The sequence below is a fragment of the Rhinatrema bivittatum genome, chromosome 3, assembly GCF_901001135.1.
Source record: "Rhinatrema bivittatum chromosome 3, aRhiBiv1.1, whole genome shotgun sequence".
NCBI classification, from domain to species: Eukaryota; Metazoa; Chordata; class Amphibia; order Gymnophiona; family Rhinatrematidae; genus Rhinatrema; species Rhinatrema bivittatum.
The window spans coordinates 485,015,321-485,042,108 of record NC_042617.1 but is presented as its reverse complement, the minus strand read 5'-3'; the positions used below and the strand labels follow the sequence as shown (position 1 = coordinate 485,042,108).

The 26,788-nt window shown below is 43.1% G+C and overlaps 1 protein-coding gene and 1 long non-coding RNA gene across 2 annotated transcripts in view; one reads left to right on the top strand and one right to left on the bottom strand.

Annotated features, from left to right (window-relative positions):
- LOC115088097 overlaps window positions 1–11,054 on the bottom strand; it is a 35,005-nt gene extending 23,951 nt beyond the window's left edge. The window contains exon 1 of the long non-coding RNA XR_003855704.1: window positions 10,954–11,054. This is a non-coding gene — a long non-coding RNA (uncharacterized LOC115088097). The remainder of the gene's footprint in view (window positions 1–10,953) is intronic.
- A 34-nt stretch (window positions 11,055–11,088) lies between these two features.
- Window positions 11,089–26,788, top strand: part of CD2AP (CD2 associated protein) — a 387,343-nt gene continuing 371,643 nt past the window's right edge. The window contains 1 exon segment of the mRNA XM_029596051.1: window positions 11,089–11,409. Coding sequence (XP_029451911.1) covers window positions 11,406–11,409 — 4 coding nt within the window. The 5' untranslated portion in view covers window positions 11,089–11,405.

The window sequence follows — 26,788 nt, the reverse complement described above, 5'->3', positions numbered from 1 at the left end:
AAAGCAATGCCAGAGTTCATTACAGAGAATCTGGACAAGGGATTCATAAGACCCTCCGACTTCCCGGCAGGAGCCGGCTTCTTCTTCGTGAAGAAGAAGGATGGCAGTCTACGTCCTTGTATTGACTACCGTGGGCTAAATGCCGTAACACGCAAGGATCGTTATCCTCTACCACTCATCAGCAAACTCTTTGATAGTCTCCAAGGAGCCCAGATCTTTACAAAGCTAGATCTCCGAGGGGCATACAATCTCGTAAGGATCCAGCCAGAGGATATTTGGAAGACCGCTTTCAACACCAGGGACGGCCACTACGAGTACATAGTGATGCCCTTCGGACTTTGTAATGCCCCTGCGGTCTTTCAACGCTTGACGAATGAGATCTTCCGGGACCTGCTATACTTGTTTGTCGTCGTATATCTAGACGATATACTGAACTTTTCCAAGGATCTGAAATCCCACGTCCACATGTTTAGAAAGTCCATCAACGTCTCAGGGACAACTGTTTCTATGTGAAACTAGAGAAGTGTATCTTCGAACAGACTCGTCTTCCGTTCCTGGAGTACATTATTTCCAATCGTGGTTTTACCATGGACCCTGAAAAGCTTCAAGGAATCTAAGATTGGCCTCAACCTGTAGGCCTCCATGCCCTACAGAGGTTCCTTGGATTTACAAACTATTACAGGAATTTCATCACTAATTATTCCACATTAGCTGCTCCACTCACTGCCATGACTGGGAAGGGCAGTAACCACAAAGAATGGAGTTCCAAGGCTCAATCCACCTTCCATGCCTTAAAAGAGGCCTTCTGCACTGGACCTTGCCTCCGTCACCCAGATCCTAACCGCCCCTTCATCGTCGAAGTCGATGCCTGCGCCACTGGGGCAGGGGCAGTTCTGAGCCAGTATTCCTCCAAGGGAGTCTAAGTACCCTGCTCCTTCTATTCGCACAAATTTTCACCTGCAGAACAAAATTATACAATCGGGGATCGCGAACTTCTAGCGGTGAAGTTAGTGCTCCAAGAGTGGAGCCCCTGGTTAGAAGGAGCACAGCATAAATTCACGATCTTTACAGATCACAAAAACCTCGAGCACTTGAAGGAAGCCCAGTTGTTGAATCCCCAACAGGCCCGCTGGGCATTATTCTTCGAGCGCTTCCATTTCGAACTTCGTTACCGTCCTGCAGCCAAGAATACTCGAGCGGATGCTCTATCCCGCTCTCTTGAACCAGAGGACACGCCTGACATCCCTAGGCACATCATCAACCCAGCTTGCATAACCCTCATAGTCACCAACACTGTTCCAGCGGGGAAGACAGTGGTTCCACGCCGCCTCCACGAACGCGTCCTTTGCTGGGCTCACGACTCAAAGTTGGCCGGCCATCCCGGTCGGGCTCAGACCCTTGAAATGCTAAGGAGATACTATTGGTGGCCTAACATGGTCAAGGACTCTTGCAACTATGTGGACTCTTGTCCCATCTGTGCGCAACAGAAGCCCCCGACTGGCCATCCATGGGGACTCCTCCAGCCTCTCCCAGCTTCAACAGAACACTGGTCAGGCATCTCCACCGACTTCATCACAGATCTACCTCCATCCAAAGGCCACACGGTCATCTGGGTCATTATTGACCAATTCTCGAAAATGGGGCACTTCATTCCACTCCAGAGCTTCTCTCAGTTCCTGAGCTGGCTAAGCTCTTCCTCAATCACAAACTCCACCCAAATTACACAATGTGTATTCCAGAAAACCTCTATGTGTGGGTCTGAAATCAGACCGTGAGAGACAAAGTGAATGAAAAATAGCCAGTCTGAAGAATTTTGCTGATACAACGGATTGAAAATTTTGCTGATAAAAAGAAGTGAAGTCTTGAGAATACATTTCCCCTGAAGCAGGACCTGTTGGTTCGAAACATGATTGTGACGGGATTCGGGACTCTCAGTAAATATTTTGAGATGAGTACTTTTTTTTTAAATATATTGATTTTTGGATTGGGACTTGGGACTTGCGTTTATGCTTGCCAAATGAAGTGTTGTTCCCATGGTTCACACAATTTAAAGTTCATCAGCATATTGGGAGATTCTTATATTTTAACAAAAATGTAAATTATAAAAATTAACAAAACAAAGTGGATTTAAAATAAAGCAAAGTGACCCTGTACCAAACGAGAGTTTGATTGGTATACAGACTCTGTGAGTAAGGGTCCTACAACTTTTGATGGTTTAACTGTTGTATCTTTTATGCTAGATCAAATAGCCATGTTAAATATGGCTATTTGATATAGCATAAAAGATACAACAGTTAAACCATTGATTATTGTGATTATTGTTTGTTAAGCTCTTCCTAAAACACATCTTCCACCTAAACAGGCTACCTAAAGAGATCATCTTGGACCGAGGTCCGCAGTTTGCCGCCAAGTATTGGAAATCCTTGTGCAATTAATTTGAAATCACTCTGAATCTGACGTCGGCTTATCACCCCCAGGCAAACGGCCAAGCAGAAAGAACAAATAGGTCATTAAAAACTTTCTTACGTTCTTACGTTAAGGACCAGCAGGACGACCGGTCCGATCTATTACCCTGAGCTGAATCATCACACAATACTCATGTCGCCTCTGCCACTGATGTATCACCTTTCTCCGTGGTATTCGGTCGCAAGCCACGTCTGCCTCTACCGGTACCGCTCTCAGTGCCTTAACCTGCAGCCCAGTCGACGGCCCAGACGATAAGACATTTATGGAACCAAGTCAAGGAAAGGCTGGGCCAGGCCGCCGAGCGAGCTAAACGCTCTACTGGACGCTCATCGTCGCACCGCACCCTTCTTCCAGCCAGGCCAGAAGGCCTGGCTAAGCACATCAGGCTGAGACTCCCTTCTCAGCGACTCGCCCCTAGGTCTATTTATTTATTTAACGCTTTTATATACCGACATTTGTTTGCACATCACATCGGTTTACAGTGTAACAGGTGAACTACAGAAGGAAATTACATATTAACAATTTGAGAAACTATATCTTAACAATTTGAACAGCTAAGGAGTTTAAGAGGCAAAAGGAGGTAGGAACGCAAGAGATAAAAACAGAAAGGAACAAGTAACTATAATAATTGTAGAGGACAGCAAGTTGTGAACGGGGATGAGATTTTCAGGAACGAGATTTTGTAGTGGGGAGGAGCTTGAGAGTCAGTGTTGAGAGTGTGCGAAGATTATTGATAGGCTTGCTTAAAGAGCCAGGTTTTAAGTTTTTTTTTTTAAGTTTTGGGTGTTAGTTTCAAGCCTTAAGTCAGGGGGCATTGTGTTTCAGAAGGTAGGCCCGGCAAGGGAGAATGCATGTTCCCGGGTCAAGGATAGGTGAGTTTAGGAGAGGTTATTGGTAACGTGCCGTTATTGGCAGATCTTGTGGATCTTTGGGGGGGGGGTTTGAAAGTGGAAGGAGGAGTTAAACCAGTTTATATTTTGGTTGTATAGTGTTTTGTGGATAAGAGTGAGAATCGTGAAGCGTATTCTGAGGTGAATGGGGAGCCAGCGAAGGTTTTTTAGTAAAGGAGTGATGTATTTGTTTCTTCTGGTTTTTGGGAGGATTCTGGACCGTTTCCAATAATTCGATACATTGGTGCTGTGACCTATCAACTACTACTCTCTGCATCCATGGGTATCCATAACACCATTCACGTTTCCCTATTAAAACCATTGGTTTGTCCTGGACCTCTCGAAGAGCTCCCGCTCCCACTCAACTTGAGGCTGAACCTGAGGACGTACTCCAAGTCAAAGAAGTGCTGGACATCCGCCGATACAGAGGCCATTGGGAATACCTCCTGTCATGGGAGGGCTTTGGACCGGAGGAGAACTCCTGGGAGCCCTCCCATCACATCTATGACAAGAATCTCCTTACAGAATTCCAACGTCTCCATCCTGAGAAGCCCAGGCCGGTAAGGGGGAGGCCTAGAAGGGGGGTACTGTTGCGCTTCTCGGCTGCGTTGGTTCCGAGACTGGGCCCACTTACCTGGCGCGACCCTCCACCAGCGCAGCCTCAAGTTCCTGCACTGTCCGACTGTGTCCTCCAAGGGCGTCCCCAGCTCCCTCTCAGCCTTCGGCATTGCAGCTCTCCTCTGCGTCAGCCCCGCCCCCCCTAGCGCACGTGCGGAGCTCAGATGAATTTAAAGACCTAAGTGTGGGAAGACCTCGGGTGGCGCCTGTTTCTGATGTCACTCATGCATGATATATATACACCAGCCCAGCCCCTAGCTCGAGGCCTTGGCAATCGGGTCGTACACTCTGGTGTCTCTAATTTGCCTTCCTGCGTTCCAGTGTCTTGCTCCTGTGTCTCCTGTTCCAGCGTCTCCTGTTCCTTCGACTCTCCATTCCTGGTAGTACCCTTCGGACTGATCTCACGGTACTGACCTTTGCCTGTTCTCTGACTACTCTTTGATTGCTACCTGGCCTGACCTCTGCCTGGAATGCCTACTACTCTTGATTGCTGCCTGCCCTGACCTCTGCCTAGAACTCCGACTATTCTTGACTGCCACCTGGAACTTGACCTTCTGCTTGACCTGACTACATCCGGATTGACCTCTGTTACCGACCCTGCTTTGGCTGACCATTCTGGACTGATACTTTGGCTTTGATCCTCGCCATACACTCACTCTCTTCTGGCCTCCTGTGACCTCTGGTCTTGCCTGTCTGGACACTGATCACGACCCCTGGTTCGTGGTGGGCACTCTCTTGAACTTTCTCTCTAGGAGACCCTGCGAGGCCCACCTAAGACCAGGCGGCCCGGGTAACCAAGGGCTCAACCTGAGGGAACCCCGGGTTGCTATTGGCAAAGCTCCAGCTAGCCTCCGTCTCCTCCTGTGCTCTGCCTCCTGGTGGCAGGTGCTCTCCAGGTCCAACCGGAGGGCTGTACCAATCCTGCACCAGGCCAAGGGTCCACTCCCAGAGTAACAAAACATATAATCCCAAATATCTGAACCCTTAAGTAATCAATCAAAAATTCCCCCCATTCCTCAGTAGTCAATCAGATAGTTCAATATGGAATAGAATGGATTTGTTATAGTCTACCTTGTAGCCTGGTAATGGAGCAAATCAGGAATAGACTTATCAGTCTCCATATGAAATAACAAGATATCGTCAGCATAGAAGGAAATCTCACGGGTAACAGAGTGTAAAAAATACTATATCTCAGTGGCTTCATTATTTTCTATGATAATGGTTCAAGAGCTAAATTAAAAAATAGAAATTGCGGGGAAAACCCAAAATGGCTCCCTGAACGGTCGCTTACTGCCCATGCTCCGGCAATCCTCTAAGATTTTCTTCAGTAAATTCTTATCTTTATGATGCCTCATAAGAGGAAAGGAAAACTGAGAATTTTCCCATTTGAACCTCAAGTTTCTGCCGGACAGAGAACCATCTCGCAGTTCTCTTCCCCCATTTTACAGATGAGGACGCCGAGCCCCGCTGGAGGCACGGGGAGAGGGAGGGGAGCCCAGACACCTCCTGGGGATATATCGTTGAGTCCTCCAGATCCGCGGTTGCAGCCGGAAGCATTTCACCCTAACTTTGTTGGCCAGCTGGTGCTACAGGGGAAGGAGTCCCCAGGTCAGACCCAGGAAAATGGGCAGTTCGGCAGTTGGGGAATGGGAGAGGATTAATGGTGCTGCAGCCATGATAGAAGAGAGAGGAGCAGCAGGAGGAACTGTAATAACATCAAGTCCTGAAGGTAAATAAAACCTTTTTGAAGCCCCTAGAAATTAAAAAAAAAAAGCTGTTATAACGCTGGAGTCCCTTTGGGACCCAATTGTGGGGCTTGCCACTGGACACAATGAACAGGCCTATAGGGTCGAAAATACCTCCCAAAAAATTGCCTCTCTAGAGAAAGACTGTAAAATGAAATTAGAAGGACAAAACCAAGCCATAATAGAGATAAAAAAGATCTGAAAGGAATAACTGACTTTAATGCTATTATAATGCAGGAGCAATCTATATTAACACGCAGACTAGAGTCGATGGAAAATTATCTTCGTCAGCTAAATATAAGACTATTGAATTTTACCCGAGTAGTGGGAGAAGTTCCCTTGATCACTTTTAAAAGGTATCTAAAAGAAATTCTTAAGATACCAGAAGAACAAATACCATCTGTAAAAAAGATAATATACTTCAACAGAAACAATCACAGTTTCAGATTTCACCAACTGGAGACCCTGGGAACTTTGATAACCTTTCAGATTATTTAGAGAGCACTAGATTTGAGTGGCAGAAAGGACTGTTTTGTTTGTTACCTTGTATTCTGATTATGATAGAGGGCTAATTATGAAACATTATTTTAAATGTATAAATATTACCTATCTTGGGGGTATGATTTATATTTTCCACGATCTTTCCAGAGCGACACAACTATGCCGTAAGGAATTTCTGCAATTGCACCCTGAAGCTTTCGCAAAAGGTGTCAACTTTATACTATGTTACCCCCGCTAAATGTGTCATTAAATCCTCTGGTAATACCTTTGTGTTTTATAACCCTGAACAGCTTAGGCAGTTTTTGAGTTCCAAAGAGCAGGCCCCCAACAGTAATTAACCGTGAATGAAGTAAAATATGGATATTAGGGAAGTCTTGATGTGATTATATTTCTTTTTCCTCCTCTTTTATTATTTATGGTTTTCCCCCCTGTATTACCGCAAGTAGAAAGAGAGTATTTCTATATTTCTATATTGTGATAATTTTGGAAAAATATTTCTTGAATATGTACTCTTATGTTTCCAAGCAAAGTAATCTTTGTTGTAATGGTAAAAGTTGATAAATAAATAAAAAAAAATAGAAATTGCAAAAGAATTAGGAAGCACCCCATTTGCCAATATCTGAGCTCTAGGACATCTATCGAGTGTTCTTACTGAATCCGGAAATTGCGGAAGAAAACCATAGTGCTGTTTGAGTGGATTCTTGGGTACTGTGGGGATGACCACGCCCATGGGGAGGAGCCCCATGAGGAGCCATAGTACTAGGCTATACTCGAGACGCACAAACACAGAGTTCTGTCTTTTATTGTGCAGCTGATGTATACCACCAGAAGTGGCAGTAGTGAGGTGATCCAGAGGTAGCAGTCCAGGGACCCTCGGCAGAGGGAACCCGTCTCAATGAGATGGTATAGGAACTTCCAGGAGTAGGTTCCCAGCACAGCAGAGCTGTACATGAGACAGACTGAGAAGTTAAATTACTCACTACATTGGTGGCTGTATGGGTGAAGATTCCAGCAGGCAGAAGTAGTTGAATACAGGCACTGTACCAGGGAGAGCAGGCCCTCGAGGAGAGAGTACCTGATCCCAGATAGGCACCTGAAAGAGAGCGGGTACCCAAGGTTAGTGAAATACCCCGAAGGGCAGAGAGAGCTTCCTGTGGCAGCAAGGAAGTGGCAGAGTAGCTCAGACTGGAGGCTTTACATCCATTCAGGATCCTTGCTAACTCGATTAGCTAGCAAACAAGGGCAGGCTAAATACCTGGATGGCGTGACGTCGCTCGAGGGGGATGCCCCCGAGGTTCCCGCCATGATGTGGATAAAGATGTGGGTGGCACGCGCACCCTAGGAGGCCCTTAGGAGAAACATGGTGGGAGGCTTTGCCATAGCCATTCCGTGGACGCTGGAGAGAGCGGCATGCAGATGCGGCAGTAACCATCTTCCCAAGGCTAGCGGGGAGAGCAGAGAAAAAGGTGAGGCACAAGGGTCGAAGCCGTCTGAGACCGACTGACACAACAAGTGCTGCAACACTAAAAATTAATACTTCCAAAATATCCTATCAAATGCTTTATTTGCATCTAATGAGAGAACTAACCCAGGAAGTTTATGCTGTTTTATCCCCCTTGAAGTAAGATTACAAGGAAATTTCAAACTATTCAAAATAAGTCTGAAAACATGGCTTTTCAAACAGGCTTTTTACCAAGAGAACAGAGAAAGTAAGTAAGGAAAAGCTGGCATTACAAATCAGCACCAAAAGACTAGTTACACTTGCCACTGGCAACTAAAAATAGATTAAACCTGAAAGTACAAGAACAAATTACATGTAAGCTAACCATGAGACGTATTCAATGGTCCTTATATGACATGATTCAAATAGATATTGTATGGAATTATATGTTACCGGTTATCTATTGGCTCCTCTGTTAAGTACTAACATTTGTTTTGCCTATTTGTGCCTGCCTGTAAACCATTATGATGGTAAATAACTTAATGACGGTATAGAAAAGATTTTAAATAAATAAATAAAATAAGTGGATAATATTGAATAGTCTTCTGGTGTTATTAACAGAAGACCTCCTTTTCAGAAAACCGGTTTGATTGGGATTAATTAACAATGGCAATATACGTTCCAGATGGAGCTGTAGCACTTTGTTAATACCTTCACATCTGCATTAATGAGTGAGATTGGTCTGCAGGAATTGTAATATAGAAGATTCTTTCCCAGTTTCAGAATTAATATGACCAAAGCATCTAACAAAGTCCTCATTAAAGACATGGGATTACCTAAAAAACTGAATAGCTCACACAACAAAGGTGCAAAATGTGCCCTAAAGTGATTGCAGTAATCCAAAGGGAATCCATCTGGCCCTGGGCTGTTCTGTACAGCCAGGGTCTTGATTGCTTGTATCACTTCTAATTCTGAAACAGGGGCTCCCAATAATTCAAAAATTGAACTTTTAGGTCATAATAACAAATGTTTTGTTTGGCGAAAACCAGATACTGCCTTCTAACATAAGAACCTCATCTGGGCTATGAAGTATGGTGGTACTTTCATGCTATGGTGCTGCTTTGCTACATCAAGATCTGGATGGCTTACTATCATGGCTGAAACCATGCAGTCTGCATTATATCAGAACATTCTAGAAAAGAATTGCAGGTCATCTATCCATGAGCTGAAGCCGAGCCAAAAGTGTGCCATGCAGCAAGACAACCTTAAACATTCAAGTAAAAGTACTACAGAATGAAGAAGAAACTGGTTTATATTCCAAATTATATGTTGACAATTATACATCCCCCCCCCCCCCCCCATAAATCATCTTGGGTACCATCTAAGCAATTTGCCTTCCTTTGTCTCTCTACAGTCAAAGACTGGCTTCATCATAAAAAAAACTCTCTCTCAATATCAACAAAATTAAATTATGATTTTATCCTGTTTTCCTTCTTCTAACATTCCTTCTACTCTCATTCAGATGTCTTATTATTCATATCTCTAACATGATTCATAACCTTGATGTTCTCATTGACCTGTTTCTGACTATGCATGTCCACATAAAATCAATAACCATTTTCTTTCATAAAACTACATCTACTATTCCATTTTAAACCTTTATTAAAGTTACTGGACTTTCATACAGTCCTCCAATTGCTTCTCCAGTATGGATTGTTGTAACTTTCTATACACATGCCTTACTGTCTATGCCATATGGCTACTCCAGATGCTCCAGAATTCTGCAGCACATTTACTGAATGGTACTGCCATTCACAATCACATTACTCTAGTTCTGTTCTCTTTGCATTGGATTCCTGTTTCAAACCGAAGACAATACAAACTTGCAGTTACTATTCATAATGTATTAAATAACATCTCTTCTCCCTGGATCGTAGCAACACTGAAAATGTATACACCATCATGCACTCTCAGATATTCCAATCAAGGTCTCCACCAAAGAGTTTGACAAACTTTTTCTCAGTACTGTACTTTTGATGTCAGAAAACTGTACACACTATTTTGAATTGAAAAATTACCAGCAGAGAAAGCAAGCACACATCTCTGTGAGTAATTTTTTGTGGGGCAATCAACAAACCAAAAGCTTTGATAAACATAACATATAATGGCAGATACAGAACATACAGCCCTTCCACATTTCCGGTTTATAGTCCCTTTCAAACTCTGAGATCCTCTGTGCTTGTCCCATATTTTCTTAGAATTTATTATTCTCCTCGCCACCACTTCCACAGGCAAGCTATTCCATGCATTCACCATTTTTCTGCAAAGAAATATTTTCTTAGATTATTCCTAAATCTACACCCTTTCATCCTCATCCCATGACCCCTCTTCCTAGAGCCTCTATTCCTTTAAAAGAGGTTCATATCCTGTGCATTTATTCCTTGGAGATCTAGACAATCTCCTCTTTCTCCCAGGGTAGAGATGTTTAGATCATTAAGTCTGTCCCCATATACTTTATGATTAAGATCCTTGACCACTCCTTGAAACCTAACAACCAGAAAATTCAAAACAGATTGTAGAAAATACTCTTTCATTCAGTGCACTGCCAAACTGTGGAATCTATTGTCAGAGGCCGTGATCAAGGCGACTAGCAAAGCATGGTTTAAAAGAGGGTTGGATAAATTCAAGAAGGAAAAGTATATAACTCATTATTAGACAGGTAAACTAAAGATAGCTATTGTTATCATTGGGGGTGAGTAACAGGAATCAGAGCTACTTTTATGGGATCTGCCAGGTATTTGCGACCTGGATTGGCCACTATTGAAGACAGAATGTTGGGCTCGATGACCTTGGTCTGACCCAGCATGGCAATTGTTATGTTCTTATGACCATTTTAATAGCTGCCGGCCCCACTTCAGGTAGGATATCTTTGCTGGAGATCTATATTTGTTGGGTCCAACAAACAGTATTACAACCTGTAAAAAATCCAGTTAAGAAAATAAAAGATTCCAGAAGTCAACTACTTCCATCTTCTTATTTTTGGAATGTGAGAATACAAAATAAACATAACTGAAACTGAAAGCAACCTCGAGGACTTTTTTTTTTTTCATAAAAAACTAATGATAATTTGTACTTCAGTATTTGGAAGGCCAAAAATTAAAATACTGTCTACTCGAAGAAAACCGGTGCCATCTCTAATTTTCTTACGTGAACCCGACGAGAAGCAAAAGGCAAAAGTCACACACTCCCTCTCCCAGCGTCCCCCGCGCCTTCCCAGATGATGTCACAGTACCTGGCAACAGCTGAAACTCCACTGGAAAGAAAATCTGCGAAAGAACAAGGACGGAGCGGTCGGAAAGCGAGGAAAAGGAGGCGGGGCTCCGGGAGAAATCCTGAGATCAGATCTCGCGGGAGTTGAGCACGGCCCACTGTTCTGCCGTGAAGAGCAGCGCAGGGGACGGGGTGGGGGGGTTTGTCTCGGCAGCGAGGAACAGGGAAGCGCGAGACGGCCAACTGTGGGAGTGAGTCGGCGGTAGCCACAGCCGTAGGGCGACTTAATTCTGTGGAGAGAAGACCCTTCTCCTCCTGCCAAGACTTTACTGGGAGCTGGTGTCGCCGCGTCTCGGATGGAGCAGCTGTGACGCCCTCGCCTCCCTCCCCCCCCCCCCTTTCCTCCCGGATATCTAGTTGAGGAGGTGCGGCGGCGGCGGCGGACTGGAGCTCCGGACCCCTGCCGGCACGAGCATGGGTAAGAGAGAAGGAAGGGGGAGGAACGCTGGTCGTGTATAGTTAAGAGAAACTTGCTGTCCCAACGCCGGCAGGCGTATGTGGGAAGTAGCTGATGCCGGCGAGAGAAAACAGTGATTGCGTGTAGTGCCAGGCTAGGTTCTGGTGGTCCTCGTAGTTGCGACTGTCTGGCGGGGGAAGGGGGTAGTATTACTGCAGCCGCGGAAATTTAAAGGGAAAAATCATTCTTCCCAAATGGTAAAGGCGGTCCAACCCCAGGCTGAGTTTTGCTGAAGAGTTGCCTACTGTAACTGATGCCTAAGGCACTGGGAGAAGATGTGAAATATTCGCTTTGGGGAGAGGATTCTTTCAGGAAGTCATGTATTTTTTTTTTGCAGGCACATGTGGTTTTTGCCAAGAATGTATGCGCTTCTTGGCTGACTAGGCTTGCGTGAGCAGTTATAAGAAATAACGTTTACTTAAGTATGCTTTGACTACTAGATCTAGGCAGGTACTGTAACTATATATGTATGAATAGTGAGGTTAACTTTACAGCCCTCTTAAGCATAGTTTTAGAAAAGCGGCTTTAAAAAGAGATCTGACAAGATTTTATAAAACTATTTTTTGATGGGGAAGAAAGAAGTAGTGTGGAAAATCTTTAAACTCTGTAAAGATTGCTCTTAATCTCTGAAATGGGTGAATTGTAGAGGGTAAGGTGTAATATGAATGTGGTGAATTCTCTCGGAGTTAGAAGGGAGATGATATTGTTTCAGAAAGGTCATTTTTTTTCTTTACCAACACAGCCTGGGGAATGAACTATTCATGACTGAGAACGGTGTTGGGTCAGGTGTCAGGAGGAAGGGTGTGGCTTGATGTTTAAATCCCACTTTATGAAGTGGGAGATGACACTGCTAGAGGTATTTGTAGTGAATTTCATGTGTAACATATTGGTAGGAAAACAATTTTTGGCTACTTCATGAGTCATGCTCTTAGATTTGAAATGAGATATGTAGCTTGAAAATGTGTGTAATAATTATATCTATAAGCATATCTAAGTTCTATAGCTTACTTTCATTCCTCTACAGTGAATACTTGGGGGAGTGGGGGAGCCATAGCAGTAGTCAAAAATCTGCCTAACATGAATTTTGTGACTTTTCACTTTTTTTTTTTTTTTTTTGGAAACCACAACCAACAGTCATTAAATAAGGCACAAAAAGAATCACCCAAACTATAAGTACAAAATATGGGCAGCTAAATGTACTTCATAGATATTTTTTATAAGACTTAAAAGTTTAGGAACAGTTTGCCATTTGTTTAAGGTTATAGGGTCTGTGAATTAAAGCCTTTTGAGGCAATCTGATTTCTGCTTATAAGTCCTAGGCAAGGGAAATAGTAATTTTATGGAAAAGTAGTTGGTGTGTGAGAAATTGTGACCTTTGTATTGCTATGGTAAGATGTGCACTTAACCTCAACCATTATTTTATATGGGTAGTTATTTCTGGGGTACAGGGTTGTAGTCTTGGGTATCTGTTTTTAAATGAGTATAATGTCAGGTGTACGCTTTAGAGAGTACATAAATACATTTATTTCAAGTTGGAGCCACTGAATCTATTGTATTGGACTGAAGTTATTTTATCTCAGAATTTGGGTTTGAGGATCCAGGATCTACCAAGGACTTTGAGTAGATGGCTAAAATTCCTCTTAGTAGGATGGACAGCAGTCTTCTTTTTGAGTCAAAGGGGAAGTGGTTTTTTATTAGTTCTTCATCCTTTTCCAGTAGAGGTTTATATCCCCTTAACATTTGAACCTGGTCCACTGCATCCTATTCTGGGAACACCTCCACCCCCGACCAGTTGAGTTTCAGGATATCCATATAAAAAATGCTTAGTATGGTTTATTCTGTATAGGCGGTTTATAAAAACCTGTAAATAAAATATGAAAAATTTGCATGTACTGCCTCCATTGTGTGCAAATTTAACTTTGTGTAAATTGTGGAAAAACCTGACTGGCTAGGTGTCCAAGATAGGTTTGGAAACCATTGCACCACACTATTTGCATGATCATTTTTGATCTCATAAACCAGGTGCCAGGAGGAGAATCTGCAAGTATCAGGACTTCTTATGTTCTTAAATAGAAGTTGCCATACTGGGTTAGACCGAGGGTCCATCAAGCCCAGCATCCTGTTTCCAACAGTGGCCAATCCAGGTTACAAGTATCCAAATACTAAGTTCATCCCATGTGCCAGTAATAGTGGCTATTCCCTAAATCAACTTGATTTAATAGCAGTTAATGGACTTCTCCTCCAAGAACTTATCCAAACCTTTTTTTTAGGCCCAGCTACATTAATTGCCTTAACCACATCCACTGGCAACAAATTCCAGAGAATTGTGTGTTGAGTGGAAAATAAGTTTCTCTGATCTGTTTTAAATTGCTACTTGCTCTCTTCAAGGAGTGCTCCCTGGTCCTTCTATTATCCAAAAGAGTAAATAATCGATTCATATTTACCTGTTCTAGACCTCTGTAATATCCCCTCTCAGCCCTTCTTTTCCAAGCTGAACAGCCCTAACCTCTTTAGCCTTTCCTATATCCTTTATCTGTACCTTCTCCAGTGCAACTATCTTTGTTTGAGATGTGGCTACCAGAATTGTACACAGTACTCAAGATGCAGTCTCACCATGAAGCGATAAGGAGGCATTATGACATTTTCCGTTTTAGTCACCATTTCCTTTCCTAATAATTCCTAATATTTGTTTTTTTTGACTGGCACAGCACACTGAGCTGACTATTTCAATGTATTATCCACTATGATACCTAGATCTTTTTCCTTGGTGGTAACTCCTAATATGGAACCTAACATCATGTAACTACAGCATGGGTTATTTTTCCCTATATGCATCACCTTGCCCTTGTCCACATTAAATTTCACCTGCCATTTGGATGCCCAAGGTCCTCCTGCAATTTATCACAATCTGCTTATGATTTAACTGCTCTTAATAATAGGTTATCATCTGCAGATTTGATTACCTCACTTGTATTCCTTTCCAGATCATTTATAAATATATTGAAAACTACAGATCCCTGAGGCACTCCACTCCACTTTTTCCACTGAGAAAACTATTTAATCCTTCTGTTTCCTATCTTTAACCAGTTTGTAATCCATGAAAGGGCATCACCTCCTATCCCATGATTCTTTTTAAATTTTCCTAGAAGCTTCAAATGAGGGACTTTGTAAAACACCTTCTGAAAATCCAAATACATTTCATCTACCTGTTCATCTTTCTCCACATGTTTATTAACCCCTTAAAAAAATGAAGCAGATTTTGTGAGGCAGGACTTCTCTTGGGTAAATCCATGCTGACTATATTCCATTAAACCATGTCTTTCTATATGCTCTGTGATTTTGATCTTTAGAATAGTTTCTATTTTTCCTGGCACTGAAGTGAGGTTCACTGGTCTATAGTTTCCCGATCACCCTTAAAGCCCTTTTTAAATATTGGGGTTACATTGGCCAGTCTTTAGGTACAATGGATGATTTTAATGATAGGTTACAACTTTTAACTAATAGATCTAAGGTTTAATTTTTTAGTTCCTTTAGAACCCTGGGGTGCATATCATCCAGTCCAGGTGACTTTATCTTATCAACCTGGCCTATTATATTTTCCAGGTTCACTGTGATTTGGTTCTGTTCATCCAACTCATCACCCTTGAAAACCATCTCTGGAACTGGTATCTCCCCAACATCCTTAGTAAACACAGAAGCAAAGAATTCATTTAGTTTTTCTGCATTGGCCTTATCTTCTATAAGAGCTCCCCTTTAGCCCCTTGGCCATCTAACAGTCCAACCGGCTCCTTCACAGGTTTCTTGATTTGGATATATTTTAAAAAAGTTTTTATTATGAGTTTTCCTCTGACCACCTTCATTTCAAATTCTCTTTTAGCCTGTCTTATCAGTGTTTTACATTTAACTTGGCACTGCTTATGCTTTTCCTATTTCCTTCAGATGGATCCTTCTTCCAATTTTTGAAGGATGTTTTTTGGCTAAAATAGATTCCTTAACCTCACCTTTTAATCATGCTGGTAATTGTTTGGCCTTCTTTCCACCTTTCTTAATAGACGGAATACATCTGGACTGCCCTTCTAAGATGGTATTTTTAAACAGTGTCCATGCCTGTTGGCTTTTTTTTCCTCTTTTCCTCTTTTCCTCATTTCATCAAAGTTTCCCTTTTATAATTGTTGGAGCTGTAGATTTACATATTGTCCCCCTTCCCATCTTTAGTTCAAATTTGATCATGTTATGATCATATTGCCAAGTTACCTCTCTTATCAAATCCTGTGTTCTACTAAGAATTAGATCTAAAATAGCTCCCTCTCTCATTTGGTTTCTGAATCAGTTGCTCCATGAAGCAGTCGTTCCATCCGGGAACTTTACGTCTCAGATGTTCATTTACCCAGTCAATATTGGGGTAACTGAAAACTCTCATTATTACTGCACTGCCAAATTGGTTAGCTTCCCTGATTTTTCTTAGCATTTCATCATCATTTTGGTAATATACTCTTACCACTATACTCTTCCCCGACACACATGGGACTTCAGCCCATGAAGATTCTATTGTGTATTTGTAAAACACCTTCTGAAAATCCAAATACCTTACAACTACCACTTCACCTTTCTCCACATATTTATTAACCCCTTAAAAAAATGAAGCAGATTTGTGAGGCAGGGCTTCTCTTGGGTAAATCCATGCTATTTTCCATTAAACCATGTCTTTCTATATGCTCTGTCATTTTGATCTTTAGAATAGTCTCTTGCAGGATCTTTATTCTGTTGAATTCTATGCCCTCCTGGACATAAAGTACCACACCCCCACCAAGTTGCTCCTCCCTATCATTGCAATATAATTTGTACCCTGATATAGCACTATTCTGTTAGTTATCCTTCTTCCACCAGGTCTGTGATATGCCAATTATGTGTCTCGTCATTCATTGCTATACATTTTAACTCTCTCCCATCTTACTACTTAGACTTCTGGCATTGGCATACAGACATTTCACAGTTTGTTTTTGTTTGTATTAGGAACCTGCCTTTTTATGTGCCTCTACTAGTTACACATGTTCAAGTTTTTTTTTTTTTTTTTCTCTCAAAGAAGGAAATAAAGGTTAAACAAAATATTAGAGGATACCTTTTTATGAGACTAACTTAATACATTTCTTGACTAGCTTTGAGGAACTGTATGCCCTTTATCAGATCAAAACAAAGAAAGATTGATATACTGGAAAACCTAGAACAATATTACTTAGTTTTTTTTTTTTTGCTTCCTCATCCAGAAGCAAAATTTGAATATATGTTTAGTAAATATTTTATCTGGCACACATTACTTTCATACTGCTCACCCAAGAGTGGTGGTGTTTGCAAAGCTGGCCACGTTGAGTGCACCTTATTGTGTTTTACCACTATATTAATTAAGATGGAACTTTTTGAAGTAATAAGATTAAAGGCTTGAGGCATCTAAGACTGAACCCAACACTTTCATAACTCTCACTAATTAATATCCTCATTCTGACTGTTAAACCACCACATTTCTAAAAAAAGTACAGAGTAAAATAAAGTTATATTATTTTGAACTTTAAAAGATGCCAGATGGTTCTGTTTTGGAGATATGACTTGCCGAGTCACAAATAGTCACTAGTTCAGATTTGTTCCCTTTTTCTTACCCCCCCTGATTTTGCTTTTTGTCTCAGTTGGGTTTTGTGATGCTATCTTCACTATGAATGCAACTTTAGTTGGCTTGTGCCTGAATAGTATGTGTAGTCCCCCTTTGTTTGGTAGACGGAACAATAAGACCACAAAGTTCCCAGGATGCTATCCATGCCCCAGTCCTCTTATTCACTCTGCCATAGCATCATCCAAGTAGCTCTTGTGATGCCAGAGTTCACTGGTAGGGAAGAGGTATAAACCTCTGAGGCCCTTAGTGTGGTGGTGGGGATGCTTAATACAGTCATTTTAAATTCACTCACTGCTCACTAATTGGTTCAGTAGGTTAGAAAGGCACCAAATAGCTCAGCAGGGAGCCAATATTGGTGTTAAACAAAAAGAGAGGATTTAGTTTAACTTGAAAAATAAAATCCACAGCAAGATTACAAAAATAATGAATAATAACAGAAGGATGACTACTCCCAAGGCAATCGTCTCTTTGCCCATGTTGTACTTTATCCCAGATCTCTTCCCTTGGTCTGATTCGGTGTCCAGTGCTCCCTCCCCATAGAGGGTGGGAAAATTCTCTTCAGTATCAGCGGGAAATACGGATTAGAAAAACATTCCCTTCTTCAACAAACTGAATACGAAAACGTGTTTTGCTCAGTTTCTGCTCCGCTGTTAACTGATTGCAGGTTGAAACCACTGTGTGATCCTGCTGTTCCAGAATGGAGGGATATCCCACTGGTAGAAAACTGGTCAAAATACAGAACCTCCAAAGTACTTGCAAAATCTTCCACTGGTGAGCCATAAGGCCTACCAAAAGATTACCTCCAACATTTCCTTCTCTTCAAATACTGCAACTCAGAGGATCCAGAGGGAATCTTTCCTGAGCATGCTCGGCACCACATCTACTGAGCCCATCCCAAAATGGGGAAGATCAAAAGCAGGGGAAATATCCCCAAAAACGCAAAACCTTTCTCAAAGCTGAAAAAGTTTAGTAACTGTGCGAAGCTACCATTACATATCTATTGGCATATTTATGATTGTGCTTTTAAATAGTGTGTGAATTTTTAAAATTTTTTTTATTTATATTCCTGCATTTCATGACTGGTCAGCAACTTCAAAAAGGATAGCATTAAGATACTGTAGTTATTTCATTCACTAAGCCGTTTTAGGCCGTTTACAGCGCGAAGAACAACTCACTCAGGGTTTGAAAGGATTCCAATAATGCTTTAGAGACTGGTGTCTTCAACCTAATCCAGAGAAGACATCACTGCTTTGTTCTTTTCTGACCTTGATGTTCCTCCTGCTCCTTTGGGCATCCAGCTCAGTAAAATCCAGGGCTGGATCTTGTGCTTATGAGCCTTTATTTGTATCAGTCTGGGGATTTTTTTCATCTATTTTTTATATTCCCCCACACTAAACAGAACATACCTAGGCCAATGCCGTACTGTGCGCTCAGGCTAATGCACAGGGTAATGTGTGTTTTGGACACATTTCCATAACCCTTATGCTTTAAGGGGATTGGTGCATCCAAAAAGTGTCCAAACCAGCGTGTAGCTAATAGTGCTCATCACATGTAAATGCCATGTTGATGAGGCTATTAGCTATTACTCCCTTATGTAGAAATTAATGCCATATGGCAATATTAAGTTGGAGGAACCGAAAAAGAAGTAACCTAAAAAAAATAAATTGTGCATAGCTAGGAAAACCAATGCTCATAAAATTGTGACCATTTTCCTAGCCAGTGCACAGCAACTGCTTCAGGGCACCCAATGCTATGGATGCACAATTTATCGCTAGCGTGTCCTTTTTATCATGGCTGCTCATTTGCCTATTGCACAGAATGCCCAGGAGAGGTGATTGTGCACATGTTAAGAAAAAGTGCATCCAGTTAGGATGCACATCTTTAGCACATCGATATTTACTCCTGGGGGAATTCTGCAAACTTTATAGTGGTCAAAATAACACAATTTACGTGACAGTCTTTAATTAAATTTTAAATTAATACAGAAAAAAGTTATTACTTAGAGATGTAGAATTTTTAAAATATTTTGAGTAGAATTTCCCTAGAAATTCACTGTAAGAGTGTCCCTTCAAACTAGCTTTTACTACTCTCCTGGCCACTTTGACCTCTCAGGCCACAACTCCTCCACCTCTAAGTTCAACCCCTTCTACTCTATTGCCAATCCCAGAGTTTGACCCCATTCTCACTTCTGCCCCTCACACATGCTCTCTCTAGTACGCATATACACACCCTCATACAGGCTCCTTCACTCTCTCGCGCACACATTTCCCCCTCATACAGGGTTCTTCTCTCTTGCATATACACCCTCACAAGTTCCCTTTCTCTCTCACAATATATCCTCACACAGGCTACCTATGTCTCTCTCATGCCCCCCCTGCACACAGGCTCTGTCTTACACATTCACAGGCTAGCACCCTCACATACACACTCCTTCACCATCTCCTCATAGGCTCCCTCTCTGGCACCCACACTCATGCATCACCTCCCATGCTCACACAGCCTTCATCTTCGCCACGAGTGGAGCGCGTCCCATGGCACGAGGGGGCCTTCATCTTCACTGCAAATGGCACACACTCTGTTCACGGCACACGGGCCTTCATCATCACCGCGAATGGTATGCCAGGGCCTTCGTCTTCACCGTGATCGGAGCATGTCCCGCGGCACTCGGGGGCCTTCATCTTCACGTGCTCCGTTCATGGCATGCCAGGGTCTCCTCTACCATTTTCTGCATAGAATTTGGCAATTCTGCACTCCGCAGATGCGCAGAATTCCCCCTGGGCGAAGACTAGAAGGCCAATGCAATACCTCTGCCATTTTCTGTGCAGAAAATGACAGAGGAGACCCCAGTATGCCACGAATGAAGTGCGTGAAGATGAAGACCCCAGTGCGCCGTTTGTGGTGAAGATGAAGGCCCTGGTGAGAGAGAGTCTGTGTGTGTGAGAGAGAGCATGGGAGGTAACAGAGTGGAGTGGGGGGGGGGGGGGGGGGGAGATGCTTGTGTGTGGGTGCCAAAGAGAAGGAGCCTATATGAGGAGATTGTAAAGGAGTGTGTATGTGAGGGTGCTAGCCTGTGTGAAGGGCTGCATGAGAGAGAGATATAGGTAGTCTGTGTGAGGATGTATGTGTGAGAGAGAGGGAGGGAGCGTGTGCGGATGTGTATCCAAGAGAGAGGGGATGCATGCGAGAGTGAGGAAGCCTGTATGAGGGTGTGTTTGTATTCTAGAGAGGGAGCCTGTGTGAGGGGGCAGTACTGAGAACTGGGTCAAACTCTGGGACTGGCAATAGAGTGGAGGGGAGAGAAACTGGCAGGTGGAGGAGTTGGGGCCTGAGAGGGCAAAGTGGCCAGGGGAGTAGGGAGAGCAAGTGGAAGTCTCTCTCTCTCTCTTATAGTGAATTTCTAGGGAAATTCTGCTCAAAATGTTTAAAAATCTGCATCTCTAACTTTTTTCTGTATTAATTTAATATGTAATTACTTAAAGACTGTTATGTAAATTTTGTTATTTTGACCAATATAAAGTTTGCAGAATTTTAAATTTTTTGCGCAGAATTCCATCATGTGTAGTCTGGTCATTGCAATCAGGGGCCCAGAATTTGGGCACTAAGTGTCATCCTTTTTATGTAATGACAACATAAGAACTAAAATATGCTATGCATGGTCAGACCAGGATCAATCAAGCCCAATATCCTGTCTCTGACAGTGGCCACTTGGGTTCACAAGTACCTGATAGATCCCAAAAAGTAGATGTATTTCTTGTTGCTGACTCCCAGGGATAAATGTCTGGCTTTAAGTGTAATAATTAATGGGGTTTTCTTCCAGGAACTTGTCCAAAACTCTCTTAAACCCTGTTATGCTAGTTACCTTGACCATGTACTCTAACAGATTCCACAATTTGACTTCTTGTAGTGTAAAAGTGATTTCTATGGTTAATTTTAACTCTGGTTAGTTTAATATTGCCCCCTTTTTTTTAGTACTTGCAAAGTAACTGCCCCTTATTTACTTGTTCCACCCCACTCATGATTTTATAACCTATTATATTTCCTCTGCCTCTTTTCTAAGCTGAAGAGCCCTAACTTGTTTAGGCTTTCTTCATAAGGGAAGTGTTATATCTTTTATTTTTCTTACCCTTATCTGTACCTTTTTGCAAACATTTTTCCTTTTATTCTGTATTTATTTCCAAATAATTTTAATTGCTTTTTGACTGCAGCAGCACACTGAGCTGAGGATTTCAGTGTATGTCCATAAAGACTCCAAGGTCCTTTCTCTGTTTGGTGATTCATAAAAATATGATGGTAGAAGGATCATATAACCCATCTAGTCTGCCTTACCTGTCCAACTAATTTAGCCTCAACTCCCATTACTCTCCCTCAGAGATCCCTTGTGCTTATCCCATGCTTTCTTGAATTCAGATACTTTTTTTTTGTCTCCATCACTTCCACAGGGAGGCTGTTCCATGTATCCAATACCCTCTCTGTAAAGAAATATTTCCTAGGTTACATCTGAGTCTTTTTCATTTCACCCTCATCCCATCCCATGACCCCTCGTTCTAGAGCCTTCTTTCCATTGAAAGTGGCTTGCCTCTTGTGCATGCAAACCTTGAAGATATTTAATCTTTCGTATCGCCCCTATCCTGCCGTTTCTCAGTCTAGGGTATACATGTTTAGATCTTTTAAGTCTGTCCCCATAAGCCTTAGAATAGGGGCGCGCAAACGTTTTGAGCCATGGTCCCACCTTTCATCCATATAATTTTTCAGCAATCTCAGAGTGACAAGAAAATCAAAAGTTCCCAGGATGGGCAGCAGGGGCTTTGTTTTTTTTTTAATCCTTAGTTTTCATTATTGGATGTTATTTGCTGCCTGTTCGTTTGAAATATTTTATTGGTGCTTGAGAAATTTAAAAAAATATACCTATGATGTAAGAAAACTGGGCTGGGGGGGCACACAGACTTTATCCTCTTTCATATATGCTCGCATGTTCATTCTCCTAAGACAAGCAGGATAGCAGTCCTCACACGTGGGTGACATCATTGGATGGAGCCCGGCATGGAACTTTAATCTCAAGAATTCTAGAACTCTCGAACATGCAGCTATAGTCATCACTCTGCCCCCTAGGCAGAGTCTCTCTTCCCCACCCCTGTGGAGCCATGTGCTCACAATATTCAGCTTTGCTTTCTTCTCACAGTTTTTGTAAGTGATTTTTTTCTAGAGCTGCAACTGTTTATTTCCTTAAGGTAGTCTTATTCTTTTCCTTTTCTTTCCAGCTGTCTGCTGGCCTCATGGTGGTTTTTTCCCCTATGCAGCCTGGCAATCTGTTACTATTTTTAAAAGAAAAACTGCTTCTGCAGTTTTCTGTCCTCTAGTTGCTCTGTCTCCTCTGACAGGACTGACTTATGCAGTCTGTCAGTGATCCATGTTTGCCTCTGAGCCTGGGGACTCGCCTGAGTTCTATCCAGGCTGCAGTGCCATGTTTCATCGATCGATTGGCATCGCTGGATTCAGATGGTGCAGGGATCGAGGACCATGCCATTGCTATGGGTACGAGAACTCATCCTCCCCACATCCCAAGGAACTAGTCTCCTTGGGTGGGAGCCCTGGAAGATGTAGACTCCCCTCCTGCTTGCCAGTCTTGGCAGTGCAGTCTCCTTTGGAGAGAGGGGGAGCAGAAACCTGGGCTAGCAGCTTGCTGCCGCACCTCAGTGCCATGCCCAGTAACAGTTACCCGTGCATCTGCGCACTGTTCGCCTGACGCATCGAAATCAGGACTGCATCGGGGACCAAGCCCACTATGGTGCACCATGGTCGCTCTTGATGCCATAGAGGCTTTTTGTGCCGTCTGCATCGGTGGAAGTGGTCTTGCTGCATCAGCTTGAGCGCCGAGGTGGCAGAGTAGTAGTGCAAACAGATGCGATTGATCGAGGCTGCTGTGCCCTCGATGCCACAATGCACATGGTGCCCTTGATGCCTGTGGTGCTCTCGATGCCCGCAGGGGCGCTTGACACCTATGGTGCCATATTGTCATCGATGCCCTCGATCCCATTAAGCTGCATGCATGGCCACCCTTGGTTGTTGAGGTTGAAGTGGTGGCAGCTTTCGATGCTGTTGAGGTGCATAGCCTCGATGCGCAGGAAGTCCTTGAGGCTATCGAAGGGTGCGTGACCTCAAGGCCGCCCTGATAACCGTGGAGGCCCATGGGCCACTGATGCTTCTCGTTCCTGCCTTGACTATGTTGAGCACCACGGATCAGGTGCGGGTTTGCTATTGAGCACCCTGATCATCCCTGAAGCCATCGACTTCCAGGGCTTTTGGAAGCCCCCGTGTGACCCTGCAGCCCACAGGTGCATTGAGCTCGCAGCATCAATGCCTTCAGACAAATAAGTGATCTGAGGGGAAAGGGCACTGAGGTCTCCACCGGGGCCACTGGGCGGTTGGTGTCCATGGGCGCCTGTGGTGGCTATGTCATTGAACCTATTATAGGTTGGTCAAGTGCCATTGAGGCCCTGGGTGCAGATTTGCTGGGTGACCTCCTTGTGGCTTTAAACGTTGGTGAAGCACGAAAGTGCCATGAACCCTATGGGCACTGTCGCTGCTCTAGGCACCAGTGGCTGTGGTCGGAGGCTGCAGGATATGATCGCAGAACTTCCTGGGCACTTTTGGTCACCAAGGACTTCGCTGCTGCTGTTCCCTGAGGGAATTGAAGGTGAACCATTCCTGATGCATTTCAAGGGCCTGTCTCTCGCAGTGTTATCAGGTACTGGAAGGGGTGATGTTATAGACTGCCACCATGCCTTACCCAGAGCACACTGGTTCTGGGGTCACCATTGTCACACTGCTGTTCTTCACTCCGTTGGAGTTACTGTGATGTGGGTGCACAACATGCATGGTCGGGAAAGGCTAAGCATCTACTCAAAGTGCTTCGGGCAATGGCAGATGGCGTTCTCCCTGTCTATACCTTAAGTCATACCAGGGTTCTGCCATCGTCCCGTCATGGTCTCAGCCTCCTCATCAGTTCTGCACCACCAGTGCTGAGAGCACTGGTGGGGGAGGCATCACATGCTTTGTACTTTGTCATGGGGCAGTGTATAGCCACCGACTCTGGCACGTGATGCACTGTCCTTGCTGTGGCGTGGGATCCGCCCACAGCACGGTGCATGGGACCATAGTTTGTGCTGCCTTCTGTAGGATGGGATATCACTGCATGAGTACTGCTCAGCGTGCTTTTATAGCAGAGCTCCAGTTGCCCTCTGCTGTCTGGGTGTCTCTGTGTGTGTGTTTTCCTCCAGGCGGACACAACAGGCTGTGTTCCACAGCCACAGAACTGATCTAGTACTGTGTTCCTGGTTGGACCCTGAGGGGAGTAAATATCAGGAGAATGGTTTGGGAGTCCTTTCCTCCCTCAGCAGAGGAATGTCTTTCAACCTCTCCCATGCCCAAAACTCATTTTGTGTGGGGAAGCCCCTGAGGCTCCGGCCCTGCTAGGGTTTTCTCTGGAATAATAATGGTGTAACATACTTTTCAAAAAGAGACTGATACTGTAAAAGTGCGCTTGAAAACGGGCACTCAGTGTTGAGCGCCTGCTTTCCCAATATGCGCCCAGCCACCTCTCCTGGGCACGCAATACTGTATTTAAATGAGTCATCATGCTAAAAAGAAGGCGCTAGGTAAATAGTGCGTCCCTAGCGCCTCTTTAGCAGTGGAAACCCAGGCGAGGTGGCTGTCAGCAGGTTAGGGAAATGGATGCTCGTAAAATAGAGCAGTCTGTCTTCCTACCCTGACCCGCCTGCACTTTTTTTTTTTTTTTTTATCCTTTTTGGTTCCTCAGAGTTAATGTTGCTAGGATATTAAGTTGGAGGATGTACAGAAAAGCAGTATTTTCTGTACGCTTTTTCAGGCTGCTCAGAAATTAATGCCTTTCCTTGGGCAGGCATTAATTTCTGAGCCTTAAAATGTGTGGATCAGGTGCACTTTTTTTTTTTTTTAGTGGTATCTGAGGTGAATTGCTAATAGCCTCGTCAGCATGCATTTTCATGTGAATAGCGCTATTAGTTTATGGGGGGGGGGGGGGGGGGGAGGATTTGGATGCACATTATGGACATGCTAAACCCCTTATTGTATAAGGGGTTCTGGACGCAAGTCCAAAATGTGTCTAACAGCGAGCTCAGCTTGAGTGCACTTCACGGTATCGGCCTGTTTGAGAGAGGCATTTAAAACCAACCTGGCTATCCCTCTTTTTTTCTTCTCTTCCTTTCTTCCATCCACGGTCTTCTAATTCCCTTCCCTTTCCTCCATGTGTTCTCCCTTCTCATTATCTCCTTCAGGTGGCTCGCCTCTGTGGTTTAGCAATAGAGCTCTGTCACTGGCAGCTGCCACAATACTCCCTCCCTGGCCCTCACTAGTGTCTCTTCGATCAAGCTCTGGATTTGAATTTTAGATGCGCGTGTGATCTGGGACCCTAGATTTTTTCCAGCTTTGTCCAAAGGACTGGATATGGATTTACAAAAACATTTAAGTATCCCAATTCCCATAATTACTTACACCAAATATTTTTGTCATAGAAGGGCATATTCATTTCATGTCATCTATTGCAAAAAAACCCAAACAATGAAAAATGGAATTTACTGAGGCATAACATATTTAAAGATTGCCACACACTTTAGCATCACTAAGAAAGTATCTGATTGGACTCAACACAGTAAACAGAAGCTAGTCTGGCTGCTCCTGCAAAAATCAACACTATAGATCTAATAACAGCAAAAATTCTTCTTAATACTATATCTTACTGCTTGGGGGGAAAAAAGCTATAAAGACTTTTTTGGAAGAACCAACAAATCACCTGAAGATTAGCTGGGAGAGGAAGCATGCAACTACTTGATGATTTGCATTACTGGAGGCTCACTCTTTGTACTACTGTAGAGGACAGAAAAGCTAAAGATTTTAAGTACACAAACTAGATGATGTATAACAATTTACAGATTTCTCAGACCCCCCCCCCCCCCCCCATAATTTAGAATTTATAGCAGCTGCACTCTACCCAACAAATATGTCCAACCAAAATCTGGTACAGAATACATGTAATATTCTAGAATACGAGAGCTTCTGGAATTTTACATTTTTATTATCAGACTTCTGAGGTAACTGTAGTATAAGGCAGCAAATACATTCCAGCACATTGTATACATACAAATCAGTCAATATTTAATGCAGACATTGCTGAGGTTAATTCAACAGAGGTTTCTTATATAATCATAGATTTCTATCGTCTTTTGCCCATGATTTCATCCATATAAAAGAACATGGAAAATTGTTGAGATGAGGGTCCTAGAGGTAAGAGGGGACTTCAGTTTGGAGGAAGAAGATGGTAGGAAGTTAAAATGAATAGAATGGAGATAGAGGTAGGTCTAGGAATTCTACAGCAGGAGCGGGATGAAAGAAAGTGGAAGAAGGCCAGAGAATCGGGGAGATGAACACAAACAAGAAAATCTTCCTGTCCCTTACCTCGAAGAAAAAAAAATGAAGAGGGAAAGCAAGTAAGCTCCTTCACCCTTCCAAAGAATAGAGCATAAAAAGGCCTTCCAGAACTTTGAAAATCTTGAAATACATTTTTTTTTTTTTGGCTGGCATCTAAATTTTTTGGTTCACACCTAACTTTTCTAAACCTCTTTCTAACCATGTGTAAGCAAGAGT